General features: G+C 40.4%; 1 protein-coding gene across 2 annotated transcripts in view; it reads left to right on the top strand.

Annotated features, from left to right (window-relative positions):
• Positions 1-1,183, top strand: part of MYOM2 (myomesin 2) — an 89,748-nt gene extending 88,565 nt beyond the window's left edge. For both annotated transcript variants that reach the window (XM_039322599.1, XM_039322600.1), the window contains exon 38: positions 243-1,183. In XM_039322599.1, coding sequence (XP_039178533.1) covers positions 243-551 — 309 coding nt within the window. In that variant the 3' untranslated portion in view covers positions 552-1,183. The remainder of the gene's footprint in view (positions 1-242) is intronic.
• Positions 1,184-20,912: the final 19,729 nt, after the last annotated feature.

A 20,912-nucleotide genomic window follows, 5' to 3' on the forward strand; every position in this document is an offset into this window, starting at 1 on the left:
CATTATGGAAACTCCAAAGCATAACCCCCCCCCAAAAATCTTTAGCCAGTGCCAGGGTAGAGTGAGGCCAATTTACAATGACTTGGGTATGAAGTTAAATAAATGGAAGAAATTTTTCTCATCCTCTCTTGGATTCTCTTATATGAAATCTGAAATTATGGAGTGTTCCACAATCTTCCCTTTCCCTAAACCTCTCATTGTCTAAAACCGCTGCTTATTTTTTCTTTTTCTTTTTCTTTTAGACCCTGAATCTGACCTGCACCGTGTTTGGTAGTCCTGATCCTGATGTGATCTGGTTTAAGAATGACAGGGAACTCGAACTGAGTGATCATTACATAGCTAAACTGGAACAAGGGAAGCATGCCAGTTTGATAATTAAGGGGGTGTCATCAGAAGACTCTGGAAAATACAGCATCAGTGTCAAGAACAAATATGGGGGTGAGATAGTAGATGTCACCATCAGTGTGTACAAGCACGGGGAAGAGATACCTGATGTTAAACCTCTCTCAGGTGATAGAGTAAGGGCGATACCTGCGAAGCCAGGTGAATAATTATAAATGAGAAGAAACATGTTGGGAAATGAGTGTGTTTGATGAACAAAAGGCTAGAGAGAAGCTGTAGTTTTGTTTGTATAGTAGTTGTGCAATAGAAAATTGGCGATGTCTAGAAGACAGTTATGTTTTTCTGAAGGCTGCATCTTAGTCTCTTTCTTATAATGGCATCACAGCTGGCAATGACATCACTCTGAATAGGAGTGTCCTATGGTTTGCCAGTAGTAAAAGACAATAACTATGGCAGCTGTCAGGAGCTTCTATTTCAATCATGGTTCTTTCTATCCATGAAATGCAATTCTCTGTCTTGCAAGCGGAAATTGGGAACTGCTTAGCTATAGATCAGGAACGCCGCTTCTTAATCCAAGCTGTGACTCTCATGGCTTTGGCAAACCCCACTGAACTCAAAACGCTGCAGTGATGTAAACAAAATGAGGACTGCAGTTGCAAATAAATTAGAGGAGTTGAACACATGACCTTCTACGTTATCCTTTGTGGCATTGCTATTTTGTAGTGCAAGCAAATCTTTAGTCATACTTTACAATCACTGCGGACTCATTTAAATCATAAGTTTCACAGTTGTTTGTTTCTCCCCCCCCTTGCTTTGTGCTAATAAAAATCTCCCAAAGTCACCTTGTAGTTGTCTCTCTGCACCAAATGACTCTTAACTTAGTTGTGTTTCCTTTCTTTGCTGTTTAATTATGGTCTGTTGCAGTTTCACAGCTGGCAGGAGGCAGACCATGGACTCACAATAAAACAAGTAAATGATGGCTACTTAGAGTCATTCCATTTTATTTAGCCACATTATTTCCCCTTTTTACAGTGTGGCCAACAAGAAGTTGGAAACTAGGAACTGATATTTGGTAGCAGCCTAGGGTGATGCAGTATTGCAGGCTAATTCTGCCGACTGCCAGCAATTCGATCCTGACCAGCTCAAGGTTGACTCAGCCTTCCATCCTTCTGAGATAGGTAAAATGAGGAACCAGATTGTTAGGGATAATATGCAGACTCTATAAACCACCTAGAGAGGGCTGTAAAGAGGTATATAAGTCTAAGTCAGTGGTTCTCAACCTTTTTAATGCCGTGACCCCCCAACTGGTCGTAAGTCAAGGACTACCCAACTGGTTATAAGTCGAGGACTACCCAACTGGTCGTAAGTCAAGGACTTTCCCTGCCTGGGAGCGCTGCGCATGCGTGGTGCCGCCCCCTGCGCTGGCCGAGGCGTAGCTGGCAAGGGGCAGCGACGGCGCAGGGCGACCACCGGCTGGGCCACCAGCTGGCCCAGCCCAAGGGAGGTAAGGCACCCGCCGAGCCCCACGCACGCCAGCAACCCTCCCTGCACCCGCCGGCCTCCCACCTCCCACCCCTGGCCCTCTTTTACTTACATTTTTAGTAGTTGCTCAGCAGGGAGGGGTGGAAGCTTCCAGACAGCTCGCCTTTGCTGCAGACAACTTGCAGCACTGTTTGCAGAATGGGGCTTTTGGTGGGCTCAGCAGGGCAGAGACAGCCTGGACAATTCCTATTGACTTTTGAAAGCCAATAGAATTAGACTCTATTCAAGAGAGTCTATTCTATTGGCTTTCAAAAGCCCATAGAATAAAAGGGAGTAGCACAGCTAAGGAAAAGGGGAAAAATGGCGGACTGCATTGTTTGGCGACCCCTGTGAAATGGTCATTCGACCCCAAATGGGGTCTTGACCCACAGGTTGAGAACCGCTGGTCTAAGTGCTATTGCTATTGTACTTGTAACCATAGGTGTCTTTGGGTGAGGTAGGCAGAAACCAATGATGTGTTTTGTGGTGCAAACCCTACCCATTATCTACTTGAATGGGATGGAGAAGTAAAAGGACTGAGCTTTTGTTGTGATATCACAACTTATCTTCACCCTTTTGGCATGATCCTAGTTAAGAATGGACACATTTGCTTTTCACTAGGGTTTTCTTCAGGAAGTCAACTCCCTCTCTCTACCTTTGTAGTCCAAGCCAGAAATTTCACATTACTTTAGTGTGATTATTCATTGGTTTTGTATCAGGGAGTTAGACAAGAACATGAAATGTATGTATGCATGTATTTATTTATTTATTGTGAATGGCCACAGCTGGCCCAATATATTTTACTACCTGAAACAAAAAATAAGATAGGTTCCCTAACATTCCACATACAGGAAGTGATCAAACTTATAGTTTATTCTTATTCCAATATTGATGATGGTACATGCTCCTCTGTCTTATTTGAGGAAAGGAGACCAATTTAGGAGATGCAGGGTACCTGCCTGGAACATACAGCTTTGTCCTCTAATAGAACAATAGAATAGATAGATAGATAGATAGATAGATAAATAGATAGATAGATAGATGTAGAAAAATGATATAGATCAGGGATTTCCTGCGGAGTGGGGGCTGTGGCAGCAGCAGGGGAAGCGAGGGGATGGTTCCATGCAAGTAGCAGATGAGCGTACTTGAATAAAGGATAATGGAGCCAGTTTGGTGTAGTGGTGAAGATGCTGGCCTAGAAACCAGGAGATTGTGAGTTCTAGTGCCACCTTAAGCATGAAAGCTAGCTGGGTGCCTTTGGGTCAGTCACTTTTTCACAACCCAACTCACCTCACAGTGTTGTCGTGGGGAAAATAGGAAGACAAAAGAATATTAGATATGTTTGCCACCTTGAGTTACTTATATCAGGCGTCCCCAACCCCCAGTCCATGGACCAGCACCGGGCCGCAGCATGCTAGAAATCGGGCCACACAAAAAGCAAAGCCCCATCCACAGGATGCAGGCAGCAGAAGAAACCATGCACTCTCCAGTTTATAGAAAAACCTCTCTCGATGGAATTGGTCCCCAGTGCCCAAAAGGTTGGGGGCCACTGTCTTATATAATAATAAAGGTAGATTTTTTTTAAAAAATCAATTAATCAAAGAAGCAAACTGGATTAATCTATCATCTAGTATTTCTCAACCTCAGCAACTTTTAGATGCATGGACTTCAACTCCCAGAATTCCCTATGCTGGCTGTGTGGAGTTGAAGTCCTCAGATCCTAAAGTTACTAAGGTTCAGAAACACTGATCTAAAGTAATCCATATTCACTGATGGTATTCTTTTAGCAAACACACCTGCATACAAGGAGGGGGTGAGGTGGGAAGAAAAATAGAGACTCAATTTATTATTTTGCATTCCAGCAGCCTTTGAGAAGTATCCTTGGGCACTGAAGACAAGGTTAAACTCATCTTGACTATGCTGTTAGCTGGCCCATTTTAGCTAACTAAGCCTCAGCCATTACCTTTCAGGTATGAGGGAAAGAATTTATGATGACATTTAATCTTTTGCTGAAGTAAAGAAATTAGTACTTGCCAGAATGCTATTTTCAAAAGATTGAAGATTTTTTAATAATGGCCACCTAGATTTTTTTTTCCCCTCTTAGACTTCAGGGAAGCTACTTTATTTGAATTTTTTTTAAGTCTCGTGCAGAAAGATGGCATACCATAATAGCCTGATTACAGATAGTCCTCTACTTACAACAGTTTGTTTAGGGACTGTTTAGAGTTACAGTGGCACTGAAAAAAAGTGACTTATGACCGTTTTACACACTTATGACCATTGCAGCATCCCATGGTCATGGGATCAGAAATTAGGAGGACGAATTTTGGGATTAATTGGAATTCTGGGAGTTGAAGTCCACAAGTCTTAAAGTTGCCAAGTTTGGAGACCCATGGCACAGAGCATTGGGGCCTCCAGCTGTGCATGCTACTTTGTGACAAACAGGCAAGAAATTAGTTGTCAATCTCATTTTGTCCCATTCTTGCTTGAGAGACCAAAGAACCATCAGCTGCCCAGGCATAGCCAGCAGATAGGGATGCCATTCCTAGAGGTGCTACACTCACACAAGATTGGAAGCACTTCTGCACCTTTCTTTGAAGCAGCTCTAGGCAGCACATGCTCATGGTAAATTCCGGGCCATTTAACTTTGAAAGTGGAGCCCATCATTTTTTAAAGCACAGTTTTTCCTATAGCATGATTGTCCTTCAGTGAGAATGTTTCCTCTCAAACTAAATGAGATGGAATCTTCATAATAAAAGCTGTCTCTGTACAAGGCCAAGAATGGGGAATATACTGCTAAGATTATTGGTCCTTGTAGGAGAGTAGTGGAGTAGCGGTTAGGGCACCAGGCTAGAAACCAGGACACTGTGAATTCTAGTTCTGCTTAAGGCAGCGGTCCCCAACCTTTCCAGCTCTGCAGACTGGTGACAGTGTGGGGAGAGAGGGGATGATTACAAAAGGTACGGTGCTTACACAAATGCAGCTTGCATGGCCCAGTTCACGACAGGGCACAGCTTGGCACTGGGTCATGGACCAAGGATTGGAGACGCACAAAGCCAGCTGGGCCAGTCACTCTCTCTCAGGGCTAGGAAGCAAACAATGGTAAATCATTTCTGAAAAAAGAAAAGAAAACTGCAGGGACTAATCTAGACATTGACCAGGGATCAAAAAATGACTCGAAGGGACAAAAAAAGAGAGAAAGAGAAGAAAGAAGAAAGAAGTGGGAGGAGGAGGAGGAGGAGGAGGGAGCAGAAGTGGAAGCAGAAGAAGCAGAAGCAGAAGCAGAAGAAGCAGCAGAAGCAGAAGCAGAAGCAGAAGAAGGAGGAGGAGGAGGAGGAGGAGGAGGAGGAGGAGGAGGAGGAGAAGAAGAAGAAGAAGAAGAAGAAGAAGAAAAAGAAGAAGAAGAAGAAGAAGAAGAAGAAGAAGAAGAAGAAGAAGAAGAAGAAGAAGAAGAAGAAGAAGAAGAAGAAGAAGAAGAAGAAGAAGAACTCAGTTCTTAAAGGAGGCATTAATAGAGAAAATAAAGTGGATATTTCAAAACTTGTGAGTATGATGATGAGACCTCTAGGTGGCACCGAAAGAACAAAGTTACAAAAGAAAGCTTCAGGAAAAACAGTCCAATTCTTTTCACTTCAGTCGTTTCGATGCAAACGTGTCACTTGGGGAATGGGAGATTATTAAAAGCATTATACTTCTGCCAGAAAATTATAGCTTCCAGGAGATGAGTAGTCCTTTGTTTTTGTTTTTGACAATGCAACTGGATGATGACTTCACCCACTGAAATGCAAAATGAAGCCTGTGAGGCATTGCCTACGTCTTGCGATGCTGTACTTTGTTTTAGTGAGGATGACTGTAAAGAAGCTCACAATGCAGCCATTGCAACTGGTCATAAGGAACAGAAACGCAAACGATCGCTTTACATGCCACACTTCGAGACTTTGTGGAATTGGACAAGGAAGTACAAGGAGTCCTCAATTTACAACCATTTGTTTAACGACCATTCAAAATTACAACAGCACTGAAAAAAAATGACTCACAACCCGACCTCACACTCATGACTGTTGCAGAATCCCCAGAGTTCTGTAATCAAAATTTGGGCACTTGGAAACCTGGCATTCATTTACAACAGTTGCAGCATCCTGGGGTCCTATGGTTGCCATTTGCGTCCTTCCCATCCAGTCTTTTGACAAGCAAATTCCAAGATGGAAGACAGATTTGCTTAATGGCTTCAGAGTTCCACTTAACAACTGCAGCAATTCATTTAACAACCATGGCAAAAAAAAAAGATGTAACGTCGGGCCTGAGTCCCTTAACAATCACCTTCTAATTGCTAAAAATTCTGGTTTCCAGTTGCAGTTGTAAATCAAGAACTATATCAGTCTCCAAATTTTATAGGAGAGGGGATAGCAAGAAATGTATGGGAAGGAAGGTTTTTCAGACTGGGAGAATATATATACTTCTGTACTTATTATGCAGATTCATGCAGCCATTTCATATATATGACTTTGGGCAGCTAAAAATAATTAAAACAAATCTAAAAACCACAAAACAATTCCAAAGCGATAGGAAAACATACAAAAAGCCATCGCAAAATACATAGAACTCATAGCTGTTCTATGTCAAAACAATGGGAGCAGGGGGTTGGACTAGAAGACCTCCAATGTCCCTTCCAACTCTGCTATTCCAATCCATTCCATTCCATTCCATTCCATTCCATTCATACAGCCACTCCACTGGCTCTATCACATTTCCAGATCCCCATGCCCATCTGTCTTCAGGGTCTTGTGAAAAAGACAGCCGGGTTAGGGCCAATCCGATTTCCAGGCGGGCAGCTTGATCTGAAAAAGATTTAGAGGCAGGTGGTTTCAGTCTCAATGGGTATGTTACTTTTGTACACCGGGAAATACTAATTCTCTCAAGAGATAAAATGAATATTATGACAGGTAGTCCTCAACTTACAACTATTCATGTCATGACCATTCGAAGATACAACAGCACTGCAAAAGGTTATTTTTCACACTACCACTGCTACCTCCACACGGTCATGTGATCAAAATTCAGGTGCTTTGGGCAACTGTTATGTATTTGTGGCAGTAGCACTGTCCTGAGTTCTTGTGATCACTCTTTGTAACCTTCCCAGCCAGCTTTCCACAAGCAAAGCCGATGGGGGAAGCCGGATTTGTCTAAAAATCACATGAGTCACTTAACAATCGCAGTGATTCACTGAACCACTGTGGCAAAAAATGGGGCATAGCTCAGTTCACAATTGCCTTGCTTAGCAGCAGAAACATTGGGTTCAGTTATGCTCAGAAGTCGAGGACTACCCGTATTGCATTTCCATGCTCATTGGTCAACCTGTGGGTCCTGTGTCATCTGAAATCTAAGACGTTTTTCTAAATGAATCACCATCAGTTAGTTCACCTTACATCCTTCGGAATTAGGAGACAAAAATCTTTACAGCGCAGAGTATTTGCTTTCCTTTCACAGGAATCTTCCAGAATGTTCTTTTCTTTTTTTTAAAAAAAAAAGAAAGACAGAAATAACTCCATTTACCATTTTAGTAACTGGTCCATGTGATTGCTATCTTGCCTGACCACTCACTGGGGATGGTAAATGGATCTCTTCCACTGTCAGAAGATAAGAAGTAAAGGGGGGGGGGAGAGAAAATGGTGAGAATGCAGCACTATGTATTCCTGAAAACTCTAACCAGGGATTAGAAAGTGTTTCTTACACAGACTGGACTACGTGGTGGGCAATAGATTAGATAACCTTTATTGTCATTTTTTTTACTGTGGGCACAATGGCACACATTAAAAATGAAATTTAGTTGTTTACTCTCAAAGTGTACGCATACATAACACACATTTAAACGTACTATATACAACAGGAAGACCTGTAGGAAAGTTGTCCATGGGGTCGCAATGGGTCGGACACGACTTCGCAACTAACAAGACAAACAAGACAATATACAACATAAAACCCAACAGCGGGACAGATAGTCCCCGACTTACAACCTCAATGGAGCCCCAAATTTTCATTGCTAAGCAAGACATTTGTTAAGTGAATTTTATGACCATTCTTGCCACAGTTGTTCAGTGAATCACTGCAGTTGTTAAGTGAGCAACATGGCTGTTAAGTGAATCTGGCTTCCCCATTGACTTTGCTTGTTGGAAAGGTCGCAAAAAGTGATGCTGGGAGAGTGCAACCGTTATAAATATCTGCCAGTTGCCAAGCATCCAAGTTTTGATTACATGACCACTGAGAAGCTGCAAGGGTCACAAGTGTGAAAAATAGTCATAAGTCACTTCTGTCAGTTCCTTTGTAACTTTCAAATAGTCACTAAATGAATGGTTGTAATTCAAGGACTAGCTGTATACTGCATAGGCAGGATTCCAATATGCAAAGTCCCTCTGTCCTGTGTCAGATAGTTGCCTGTTTCTCATTCTGTCTCCATGCCTTTATGGGAGAATACAGGTCAGAGGAAGAGATGAAACAAATTGCTTTCCATTATGTAATCACTGAGAGCCACTTTGGTGTAGTGATCAAGGTGTCAGGTTTACAAACTGGGAGGCTACGAGTTCTAGTCCCGCCCTGGGCACGAAACAAATTGGGTGACCTTGGGCCAGTCGCTTTGTCTTAACCCCAGGAAGGAGGCAATGGCAAACCACTTCTGAAAAGCCTTGTCAAGAAAGCTGCAGGGACTTGTCCAAGCAGCGTCCAAGAATCAGACATGACTGGAACAGAAAAAAAAAATGTAATCATGGTCTAATCAGTAAGATTCTTTCTGACTTTTGCCCATGTAAGATGTTTAAAAGGCTTTGTGATTGAAGACTTCACTGTGAATATCCTTGCATCCCCAGAGCAGTTTAAAATGATGATATTGGCATTCTTTATTTCTGTAAAGCTCAAGTAGGGCAAGCCACTATTATATAAAAAGAAAGCAAACCCTGCTTCCCACTTGCACTGATGATGTTATCTAGTTTGAAAATGAAATGTCTGCAAGAAAACAATCAAACTCAGCGAACGACAAGATCCTCACACTTCAACCCTGGGCTGCAAATGTTCTCTTCTTCAAATTTAGATGCATTTATATCAGATTTCTGGAGGCTGTAATCCTAAAGTTCCTGGATAGTACCAAGCTGGAAAAGGCTGATCTATACCTGAGAAAATATATAGGTCAACACTATAATTTCCTTTCCTTTCCTTTCCTTTCCTTCCCTTTCCTTTCCTTTCCTTTCCTTTCCTTCCCTTCCCTTTCCTCTCCTCTAAAGCTCAAGATAACACAATACATCCAAATTATGAAATGGACTGTAATTGAATTTGCCAGCTCTTATCAAAGAAAATAAACTCTCATAATAAAGCATTCACTTATACTCATATTAGTTTTCTGCTCACAAAAATATCCTTCCAAGGAACCCTCTTCATTATATGTGTCGGATCATTTTCTTGCTTATAACCCGCCAGACAAAACAATGATATGATATACAGCTTTAATGACATGCTTATATCTTTAGGCTGCAAATTCATAAATAAGCCCTCTTTATCTAGACAAATGTGCTGCCCTTTCTATTCTTCCAGCGTTTGTTGGCATGACTACAGAACAAATTACTTTGCACTAATTAGCATAATTATCAATGTTGATGTGTGTCAGACATCTTGAATGGGAAAACATCTGATTGAAGCTGCCTCTTTTCATGTCAGTACAAATGAAAAACTTTCCCAACATAGAGACACAAAGATAGATATATAGTAGTTGAAGTTCAGCATTTTTCAGGGAAGCCCCCCCGTGTCTTTTGGGTGTCATATTTAGAATGGAATAGGCAACTAATAGTCAGGTATTCCTCTATTAGAAGACCTCCAGAGTGCTTTCCAACTATTATTCTGCGATTCTGTAATTCTGCATTCTTCATGTACTTTCCAAATATCACATTGCTGATTTTTAGCAGCAATTTTATCAGGAAACAATGCACTGATTTCCGGGGAAAAAAGTCCTCCTATAAATGAAAAAACAAAGAAACAAACCGGTCCAAAATATCATCTTGCTTTTGCCCATGCCATCATTTTACCTCTAGCTTGGCCACTGAAGCCATTGGAAAAAATAAGAGAGCCAGCTTCGTTCTGAGGTAAAAGTGTTGGGCCAGGAACAGAAGACTCAGCTCTTTCTCCCACGCTTCATCTCAAGTAAGAGCAGCACTTGTTTTTAATAGGAGAACTATGCTGAAATATACCCTGATTTTGAGCTTGTGGGGCAAGGGCAGAGAAAATGCTATAAGAAAAGACAATGACAATTGTTCCTATGCTTATACAGTTAAGGTATTAACTTATCCTTAGTGAAACGTGCAAATCAGCGTCTGCATGTCCTGTGTCAGATAAGGAGATCACATCTTTTTCCTTCTGTCCTGGCCACTTTTTACAGAGTTACGATTGAGAGTGTCTTAATAAAATGCATCGCTGTTTGGTTTGGTGGTAGCAGTGCCTCAGATAGAAGGTCCATACAGAGGGTGGTAAGGACAGCCGAGAAGGTCATAGGAAGCTCACTTCCTGTGATTCAGGACACTGCTTATAAGCACTATGGGCTTAGAGCTCGGAGCATTGTTAGAGACTTCACACACCTACTTCACAGTCTGTTTCTTTTGCTCCCATCTGGGAGGGGGTTTCAAAGTATTTCTAGTAGGACTACAAAATTCTGTAACAGCTTTGTTCCTTATTTCATCTGTCTGGTAAACTTCAAGATTTGTTTTTCTCACCATGTATATGTATACATCCAAACTAGACTGTGTTGTTTCTTTAGGGGACACACACACACACACACACACACACACACACAGACATATATTCTGAAGTTTTCACAGGTGTATGTAGGTCTTTGGTTATTCAGGTTTCCTCCCGTGTCAAATTGGAAGTGTCTTGGCGACGTTTTGATGAAGTCCCATTCGTCATCTTCAGGCTGGTGTTTTCGGCTTCTTGCTTCTAGGAGCAATGTGTGATCGTAGCTGTTTCTTCCTTTTAACTGCTAGATTAACCTAGCAGTTAAAAGGAAGAAACAGCTATGATCACACATTGCTCCTAGAAGCAAGAAGCTGAAAACACCAGCCTGAAGATGACGAATGGGACTTCGTCGAAACGTCGCCAAGACACTTCCAATTTGATGCAGGAGAAAACCCGAATAATCAAAGACCTACACGTATATATATGTGGGTATATTCATAATTATTATTATTTTGTCGTGTTTATGCAGTGTATATTGGAAGTGGTCACCCTTTGAGATCTGTATGCAATGAAATTTCATTTTTAATGTATGCTGATTAATGTACATTTAAAGTGACAATAAAGTCATTGTTCTATTCTGTCATTTCATTCCATTCCATTCCATTCCATTCTATTCTAGTCAAGATGCTGATGTCTTGAAGGGGAATCTGAATTCTTCCTGCTTCTTCCTGTTTCAACTTATTCTCCAAAGCATCTGAAGGCAGGACAAGGAGCAATGGATGGAATCTAATCAAACATAGAACCAACCTAGAAATAAGGAGAAATTTCTTGTCCATGAGACCAATCAATCAGTGGAACGGCTTGCCTTTAGAAGTTGTGGGCATTCCATCACTGGAAGTTTTTAAGAGATTGGGCAGTCATCTGTCTGAAATACTCTAGGGTCTCCTGCTTGAGCAGAGGGCTGGACTAGAAGACCTGCAATGCCCCTTCCAATTCTGTTTTTCTGTATTCTTTTTCACATGTTCTTCCCATCTTGCAATATCCAGTAAGATTTCAAAACAATGTCTGGCTCTCAAGAAAAACAATTACATCAATTCATCTCCCACTTCATATTTTCTCGTCAAATGTCCAACTGACTCACATTTTTATTTCTTTTATTTTACAACCTTATTCTCCTTTCTACTTGTGGGTCAGACCTCAGTTGTCAAACTTCCTTCAGTGGTATGTTCTGAAGACAGAATCACAACATAGGGAGGGAATCAAGAAGGGTGAAAGTCAAACAGGGTTCATTTATTCTGCCTTTTTTACAGTCTGTTTTTAAAGAACAGATTTGTGACCTGATAAATTTATATCTTGTTTAATCTTAATGATCTGCAGAAGATCATCAGATTAGAATCTGGGGTCTCACTGTACTTAGATTAAACACTTCAGCAAGATGGCTTAGCAATCCTTTCTAAGATTTTAAGACAAAACGTATACAGCAACCCCAGCCATTTTGAACTGTATGGCCTTCTTTTCTAGCACTTCCTACAATGGCCCTGTAAACATTCCTCCCTCAAACAAGTGCCCCCTCCCACAACTTCTGTTTTACTTTCCAGTGGAAGCATTTAGGATTAGATCTCAGGAGATCTTCAACTGTGGAGACTGTGGTTTCTTCCTAACCCCTAACAACTGCAACATTTGGAATGCAATGGTCCATAGGTTATATCTTACAGTGCCACCTTTGTTGCCATGGATAGCCATGAAAATAAAACAAATGGATGAGGGAATGAATTAATTCAGAGTTGTCAACTGAGGAACAAATCAACTGGTCTTCTCCAGTTTTGTTTCTCCACAATCGTCTCTCTGAGATGCGGGCCAACTGTGCCAGTTACCCACATGTTGTGCCACCTGTGGATTGGCTGGATTTCAAATGGACACTATGACTTTGCTGGGAGGAGGAAGATTGCTGGTTTAACTATACTGTTTAGGTGGGATTTCCCCCAGATCTCGCCTTGACTTCCCTACTGTCACTAACCCCTAATAAAAGTTCCTTTTGAGACAAGGCCTGTTTCAAGAGTTCTGCTTTCTTGGGTGGCTTAGCTGAGGTGGGTCCGTACACCTAATTTCAGCCTCCCCTTGAAGTCTATTGCCTTGACTGTTAGTAGATCAGATTCTTGTCCATAGATAGCATGGAATAAATTTGAAGTGATTTGAACTAAACTCCTGTCCCTGGTTACTTGATTGTAATTACAGTGGTGAAGGAGTGCACCATCGATAGATCTGAAAGCTCAAACTGGGGACAGATCATCTTTGATAAAATTGATCTGTGTGACTGCTAAGAATCAACCTTTACGAGATGGCACGTGATCAATCAATCACTGAAATCACATTTCAATTAATACATTTTTACGTAGTGTTTAAATGATTAGGAATTCTTTTTCCAGTCTTCCTCTTCCTGAGAGTTTTATATGTATTTTTTTCTTCTGTCTTGGGTTCATACAGGATTGTGGCCCTGTTGTACGTTTGTTTAAACCATTCATAGCCACCCCTTAGCTGGAAAGACCTTCGACTAACTAATAGTACATATCATTTTTCTTAAAAAAGAAAGTCAAGGCTCTATTCTGAAGATTATAATATTAAAAAAGACATATCCAGATAAGGAAAAAGGGATTGGAAAAACAGAGAACAAAAATACACGGGCACCTTGTTTGCGTCCTTCTAGGACTGATATTCTATCTTTCGACCAGTAGATGGCACTCAAGATTATAAGGTTTTTTTTTGTAAGTACCACTTGTGATACATTTTTAATATTGTACTGTAATCTTATCTGGAGCAGCTTGAATGGATACAGCTGGAAGGAAGAGGAATCAGATATTGTCACTGGCCTTAATGGCCAAGGCTCTTGGTTGTTATAATCCAACACATCTGGAAGGCACACATTTGATGCTGCTGTTCTGTTATTTTCTATTGCTAGTGGAAATGATAAAAGCACATTTTTTCTCCCAGAATTATCTGGTTTCATCAGTTCCTTTGAGACATCCTGCTTTCAGTGCCATGTAATGACCCACTCGTTATGGTAAATATATTGGCCAACTCCCCCTGCCCAATTCCTTTGAACTGCCCTTCTGCTTTGGCTTCTACTTTGCCCAAGAGCTAATTCTGCATTAATTGTGAAACCCTGATGCAAGAAAGTCCCTTCAGCAGTATCAAAGCCTATTCATCTGCAAAGAATGTTTTATCCAAAAGCCCAATGTTGTTACAAAAGTCTTCCTTCAAGCAAAAACAGCTTCCTCCCTTCAGTTGTCTCTGTCTGATCACATTACCACATATAGAAAGCTGGTTGGCTGTTTAGAGGTCTGTGTTTTGATGATAAGTATTATTTATTGTATTGCAGTTTTCTGTTAGAGCAGTGTATGCTCCTACAGCTTTCCAAATGCATTTTCAAGACCTTAACTTGTGCCTTTATCTTCTGAGTATAATTGCTACAACAAACTTGCTGAAATTCATCTAGTAAAAGAGAACTGGAAGCTTCGAGAAGGTCCACAATGAACTGTAAAGTGGGGAGAAAAGAGAAGGACAAGCCCTTCTCTCTCTCTCTCTCTCTCTCTCTCTCTCTCTCTCTCTCTCTCTCTCTCTCTCTCTTTCTCTCTCTCCATAGTGTTTGTGGCAGAGATATAAAACCCATTAGGATCTGGCACAGCTACAATTTATTGAAACAATATGGAGCTTCTGAAAGTTTATGCCAGCCTGCCCCTCTTTAAAACCTGATATACTGAACTGCAATTGTTTAAGTAGGCAATTTCTGAAGATTCAGCTAAGAAAATATTTCTTTTGGCCTGTTCCGGTATGGAAAAATTCTGAAGGCCCAAAACCCTTGGAGATTTCATTATGGCTAAATGGAGTCACTAGTCCAAACACTGTCGGAAGGTAAGGAGCAGAATTTGTCAGATCCTTTTTAAAGGTAAGAAAAATCTGCTCAAATTATTGTGGTGGAAAAGAAGAGATTGAAGTTGTCGACCTCCTCAAACAAGTATGAGCTCCAATGAAATATGGAGTTTTTCCTTCCTTCCTTCCTTCCTTCCTTCCTTCCTTCCTTCCTTCCTTCCTTCCTTCCTTCCTTTCTTCCTTCCTCCTCCTCCTCCTCCTCCTCCTCCTCCTCCTCCTCCTCCTCCTCCTCCTCCTCCGGAACACACATTTAATATAGAAAAGGCAACAAAACTAGTACAGAGGAAGCACATACATATAATAATTGGTTTGGAATGACTATTTATATGGAAAAAGGGTTTTTTCTCTTGAATTTAAAGAGTATAGCTTCTTGTCACAATGTAAAAATTCTAGCTTTTAGAATCTGTGTTTTAACTTTCCTCTCTCGGGATAATAAAAGTCACAATAATGGATTTACTGCCCGTTGAGGAAACATAAGACTCTTGTTAGCTCTCACTGAAAAGGTCTGAAAGAGACACTTCTCTGGAAAGAGGATTCTTTTATTCTCACTATTATTCATGATGAGTGTCCAAAGAACTTGAACATCTCCAGCTTCAGCCTTTTCAGAAATTTGGCCACTTCCTCTCAATTCTTCTTCTTGTCTCACGTTTCTTTTTTTCAAGGCCAACATGAACTGTGCATTTATAAAACTTTTTTCTTCAAGACTTTACTCCATGAATCTGATAAAGTGATGGAAAACCACAAAGCTTATATGAAAATAAGTTTGCTAGATTATTTAACGTATGATGCTTTTAGACTTACTTCCTTCCTTCCTTCCTTCCTTCCTTCCTTCCTTCCTTCCTTCCTTCCTTCCTTCCTTCCTTCCTTCCTGTAATTCTATCATTTCCTTCCTTCCTTCCTTCCTTCCTTCCTTCCTTCCTTCCTTCCTTCCTTCCTTCCTTCCTTCCTGACAATTATCATTGTTTCGTGGAGGAATAATATTACATTTCTTACCAGTTCCAGGTATATCAGTTTTTTGTTTATGTTTTTCACTTGTGCCAAAATTTTCTTAATGATGCAACATTCCAGTATACTGAGATGGGCAGACATTATTATTTTTACTGACTCTATATGATACCACAGATATTTCCTTCAGGGCTGATTTCTATTATGGTACATTCAGATGTTTCCTTTCCTTGAACCTTGAACTCTTGGTATTCTTTTCTTTGACAGGTTTAATACATTGGAATGGTTTCTCATCCGTGTCTGAAGTCTCTATACACGTTGGAAAGAAATAAAGAAAAGAAGAAATTCAAGAGAATTATATCTATGGCAAAACTGGTACATCTCACTTGGGGCCCAATCTTCTGTATCACACCATAGGAGACATAGTAAATTACTTCAGATATTTTGCTGCAGGGTGGATTTTTTTTAAAAAAAGCTTGTTCTTATATGAGAGCTGTACTCTGTGATATTTCATCCTTAAAACGGCATATGCTGCCTGGTGGTTTAAGGTTTAAGATTTAGCACACTTTAATGAAGCTCAGACAAAAAACCAAGTACAACTTTATAACCCCCTTTTTCTTCAGGTAGTCCTTGACTTACAACCATTTGTTTAGTGACTGTTCAAAGTTATAATGGCACTGAAAAAAGTGATTTATGATCCTTTTTCACATGACCATTGCAACATCCCCATGGTCACGTGACCAACATTCTGACACATGGCAATTGACCTGCATTTATGATGGTCACAGTGTCACCTTTTGCGACCTTCTGACGAGCAAAGTCAAGGGGGAAGCCAGATTCGCTGGAAAACCCTGTTACTAACTTAATAACTGCAGTGATTCACTTTAACAGCTGGGGCAAGACAGGTTGTAAAATGGGGCAACTTAACGACTGTCTTGCTTAGCAATGTAAATTTTGGACTCAGTTGTGCTCAGGGGTCAGGGACGACTTGCACTGATCCAATTAAAAGATGTGAGATTGAAAAATGAATGGAGCAGAAACCCCTGTCTCATCCTGCAGATATTCTTGCCAGGTTGACGCAAAGTAAACAACAACATTTTGCACTTAAGCCCTCCCTGCAGGAAATCCAGAACTCTTCCTCTCCTTGTCTCTGTGCATTTTTGTCAGTAGCTTAGGCATAGCAGGTCCCAGAGCATCTTTGGTTCTGAATAAACACCCATGGATTTGAACAGGTGGCATGGATTGAAATGCAGATAATTTTCTCCATCAAGCAAGGAAGAACTGTCTGTCAGGTCAACTATCATATAGGCAGCAACAAAAGATGCAGAATTATTAATTAATCTCCTTACTATAGATTTTCATGTTTTTATATTTTTTGGATTAACCTTACTGTACACATCTCTAACCATATCTCAATGTAGCAATAGCAATAGCACTTAGACTTATATACCACTTCATAGTGCTTTACAGGCCTCTCTAAGGGGTTTACAGAGTCAGCCTATTGACCCCAACAATTTGGGTCCTCATTTTATCAACCTTGGAAGGATGGAAGTTTGAGTTCATCTTGAGCCGGTCAGGATTGAACTCCTGGCAGTGGGCAGAGTTTGGATGCAGTACTGCATACTAACCACTGCAACAAGAATTGTACAAGAATTGACTGAATAATATTTTGAGGCGGGCAACAATGTATGTCCTTATTTAGAAACCAAAGTGGCTGGTTATGACCAGTTGCTTATTCTTATCATTAGATAACAGGCATTGTTTTTTTCTTTGTTTCGTTAATAAAATTCCTAATACTTCTTTCCCAAATCCAGGAAAATAATCCATCCTCATAGTACTGAAGAAATGTCTGCAAGAAAACAGCCAAGCTCCAAGAGCACTAAGGACTCCTCATTTCAACCCTGAGCTACAATTATTCTCTTTTATTAGTACCAGCCTCATTCCTTTGCAGCCCTCAAGATGCTTCCAAAATGTATAAGTAGTATCAGCTGCCAAAAAGGTCACCCAGGCTTGTATTTCCTGAGAAATTACAATGGCTAGTTGAGGTTAACTTGGCCTATTATAATGGAATCAGTAAAAATGCAAAATGCTAAAAATTGTTCAGCTACTTACACAAAATGCTCTCCTGATGTTTCCTATTTCTTTGCCAATCGACAGCTACAGAAGCACAAAAGAGCTTGCTTTTCTAAATCATGATTTGTTGGCTGTGTTTTTGCTGTTGCAGAGATGCTACATACTAAATTAATACTTCATCTTTTCTTAAGTGGAAATGTTTAAAATGTCATTAAAACTGAGCTATACATTTTTCATTTTGAGGGAGACACAAAGAGCTTGCTTTATTTCTCAGAAAAGACATGGAGACTAATTAGTCTAAGTCCAATTAATACTGGAGTTGTATCCCGGATGATTCATTTGGTTTAGAACTTGGCTTTAAACATACTGATAGCATGTGGCATAGAAAGCTTTTTTTAAAGTACTTAAACTGCTGCTATCATCCTCCTAAATTAATGTTAACGTAGGAGTTGGATAATGTTATGCCCAAAGCTTCTTAATAGTGAGTCAAACTGTTGATCTATCAGCAAAATTTAGTATATTCTGGAAGCAGCTTTGTAGGTTTTTATATAATCTTTTCAAGTCTTAACTATTTCAAGCTCCTTTACCCTACTGTCCACGGAAAAACTGATTCTAGTGATATGATAATGGATTAGATATACACCTACTCCAAACCATATAAATCCAAATATAAGATATAAGCAGTGATGGGATTCAAATATGTGTGGATGCCACTTCCGGAAGTCCATTCTGGGCCTGGGCAACAAAAAATTAGCTACCGGTTCTGTTGAAGTGGTGCGAACCGGCTGAATCCCACCACTGGATATGAGACATAGAGATAAATGTTCATATTTATGAATATGCATAAATGTAAAATATATATACAAATACATAATGTGTGTACTATGTATTCATCGAGACCAATAAGAATAAAATGTACCTAGGTAAAGCAGTAAAACAATACCTAAGCCATCCAATCAATGCAATTCCACAATGTATAGGTAGTTCTCAACTTACAACAGTTCCTTTAGGGACTGTTCAAAGTTACAATGGCACTCCAAAAAGTGACTTATGACCATTTTTCACACTTATGACCATTGCAACATCCCCATTGTCATGTGATCTAAATTCAGATGCTTGGCAAATGATTCACATTCATGACGGTTGCAGAATAGAATACCAGGGTTACATTGATCATTTTTTGTGACCTTCTGATAAGCAAAGTCAGCCGGGAAGCCAGATTCACTTAACAACCATGTTAATAATTCAACAACTGCAGTGGTTCACTTAACAACTGTGGCAAGCAAGGTCATAAAATGGAGCAAAACTCACTTAACAAGTGTTTCACTTAGCAACAAAAAATGTTGTGCTTAATTGTAGTTGTATGTTGAGGACTATCTGTACAATGTATTCATTCCAAATCAACCTGAGCTCCATTTTTATCATCAGAGGAAGGTGGTAAACATCTTGACTTAATCAAAACATTCAGCAAAGTCTCCTATGTGATTGTAATACTGGCAGTCCTTGTCTGGCAACTGCCTTGTTTAGCAACTGGATGGAGTTGGGAAAATAATGAAAAAAATAATTGAGCAACCCATGCATCACTTCCTTTCAAAGCACCCCATTTGCAAGTAGACCAAGCTTCCAGTCTCCCTCATTTCTCCATCTGGGAGAAAAGTGGCGTCTGCCTTGGGAAGCCCTATAAGCCATTGTGGCTGCGGGCAAGCAGATGGTGGGAGGGAGCAGGTGGTGGCTACAAAATAAGATATCCCCCCAAATAAGACCTAATGGGTCTTTTGGCCAAAATAAATAAATATAAGACCCGGTCTTATTTTCAGGGAAAACTTATATACATCTTGACTGAGGGGTTAGAAAATACAGATTCTATCCAATTTATAGATGACAGAAAGAAAGGAGGAAAGCAATATAACTTAGAGGAGACTACCAAGATTTAGGAGTATCTTAACAAGCTGGAAAAATGAGTAGAAACTAGTAAGATGCATTTCAAGATACATGCAAAGTCTTTTATTGGAATCATCAAAGTGAAGAGTGGGAGGATCAACCAATCATGCAAAAAGGATTTGGGTATCTTGATAATGAGCTAAATAGGAGACAACAGAGGGGTGCAACTGCAAATAAAAGTAAATGGAATTATGGGATGCATCAAAAGAAGTTAAAAAACGTAAAGGTAAAGGAGTCCCTGAGGATTTTACTCTGCTAGTCATTGCCGACTATAGGAGGCGGTGCTCATCTCTGTTTCAAGGCCACTGAGCCAGCAGTCTGAAGACATTTCCACGGTCATGTGGCCAGCATGATGTTATGGAGTGCTGTTACCTTCCCACCAAAGTGGTACCTATTTATCTACTCACATTTATCTACTTGCATGCTTTCCAACTGCTAAGTCAGCAGGAGCTGGGGCAAGTAATGGGAGCTCACCCCATCATGTGGCACTTGGGTCTTGAACCTGAACTGCTGACTTTCCAGCTGACAAGCCCAACATCTTAACTGCTGAGCCACCATGCTGCCCCACATCCCCCCTCCAAAAAATAAAAATAGATTATTGGCCAGATTAGCTGATTATTGTGAAAGAGAAAAAGTGAGAATACCTTATGCTAAAACAAAGGTGGTCTTTGGTAGAAGCAGCAGTAAACACAGATGGACAATCAATGGCCAACAAATAAAGCAATGCCACTTAAGCTAGATTTAGAGTTGGCCACAACTGTGCTTAGGCATCACCGCATACCCACACTGCAATGGGGTTAGTGGGTATGTGTAAGTTGCAGATGGTTGCAGGTGGGCCAATGCAGACACCTCCTGAATCCCAGCTGCCTGTTGTGTGGAGGTGTGCAACCTGCATGCTGATTGGTTGATCGACTTCCTGTTCTGTGCTTTGCTATTTCAGCGCCCCTAGCCAGAAGGTTAACATTGGGAGAAACATAAATGGAATACCTATGCAACCATCCCCGAACGACAGATACATACGTTCCCTGATGTGCAATGACAAAGAAATCTAATTTCAGGCTTTAGGCATCACCTTTCCTAAGTCTCTTGTACAGAAAATGCATTTAGCTATTTTAGCAATCGCTCAACACACAGTGGGCACAATTCTGAAGTTTTTCTAGTCCAAAGGAGGTCAGCTAATAGCCCCTGCACTTAAAATATTCTAGGGCAATGTGATAGCCCAAATGCATTAACAGAGGGCTTTGACATTTAGATTGTTTGGGGGATTACTTGTCAACTGCTTTTTTTTTTTTTTTTACAGTAGTCAGATGATAGGTCAAATTGGTTGATTGGGAATAAATTTCCAATTAAGTTAATCTGTTATTCTTCCTTTCTATTCTGTAGGGATAAAGCATATAAAATATTGTTTTCAATTCTGGACACTGCATTCTAGGAATAATAGTGACAAATTAGAA

This window comes from Crotalus tigris, unplaced genomic scaffold (assembly GCF_016545835.1).
Source record: "Crotalus tigris isolate CLP2741 ecotype Arizona unplaced genomic scaffold, ASM1654583v1 scf7180000024117.2648584, whole genome shotgun sequence".
NCBI classification, from domain to species: domain Eukaryota; kingdom Metazoa; phylum Chordata; class Lepidosauria; order Squamata; family Viperidae; genus Crotalus; species Crotalus tigris.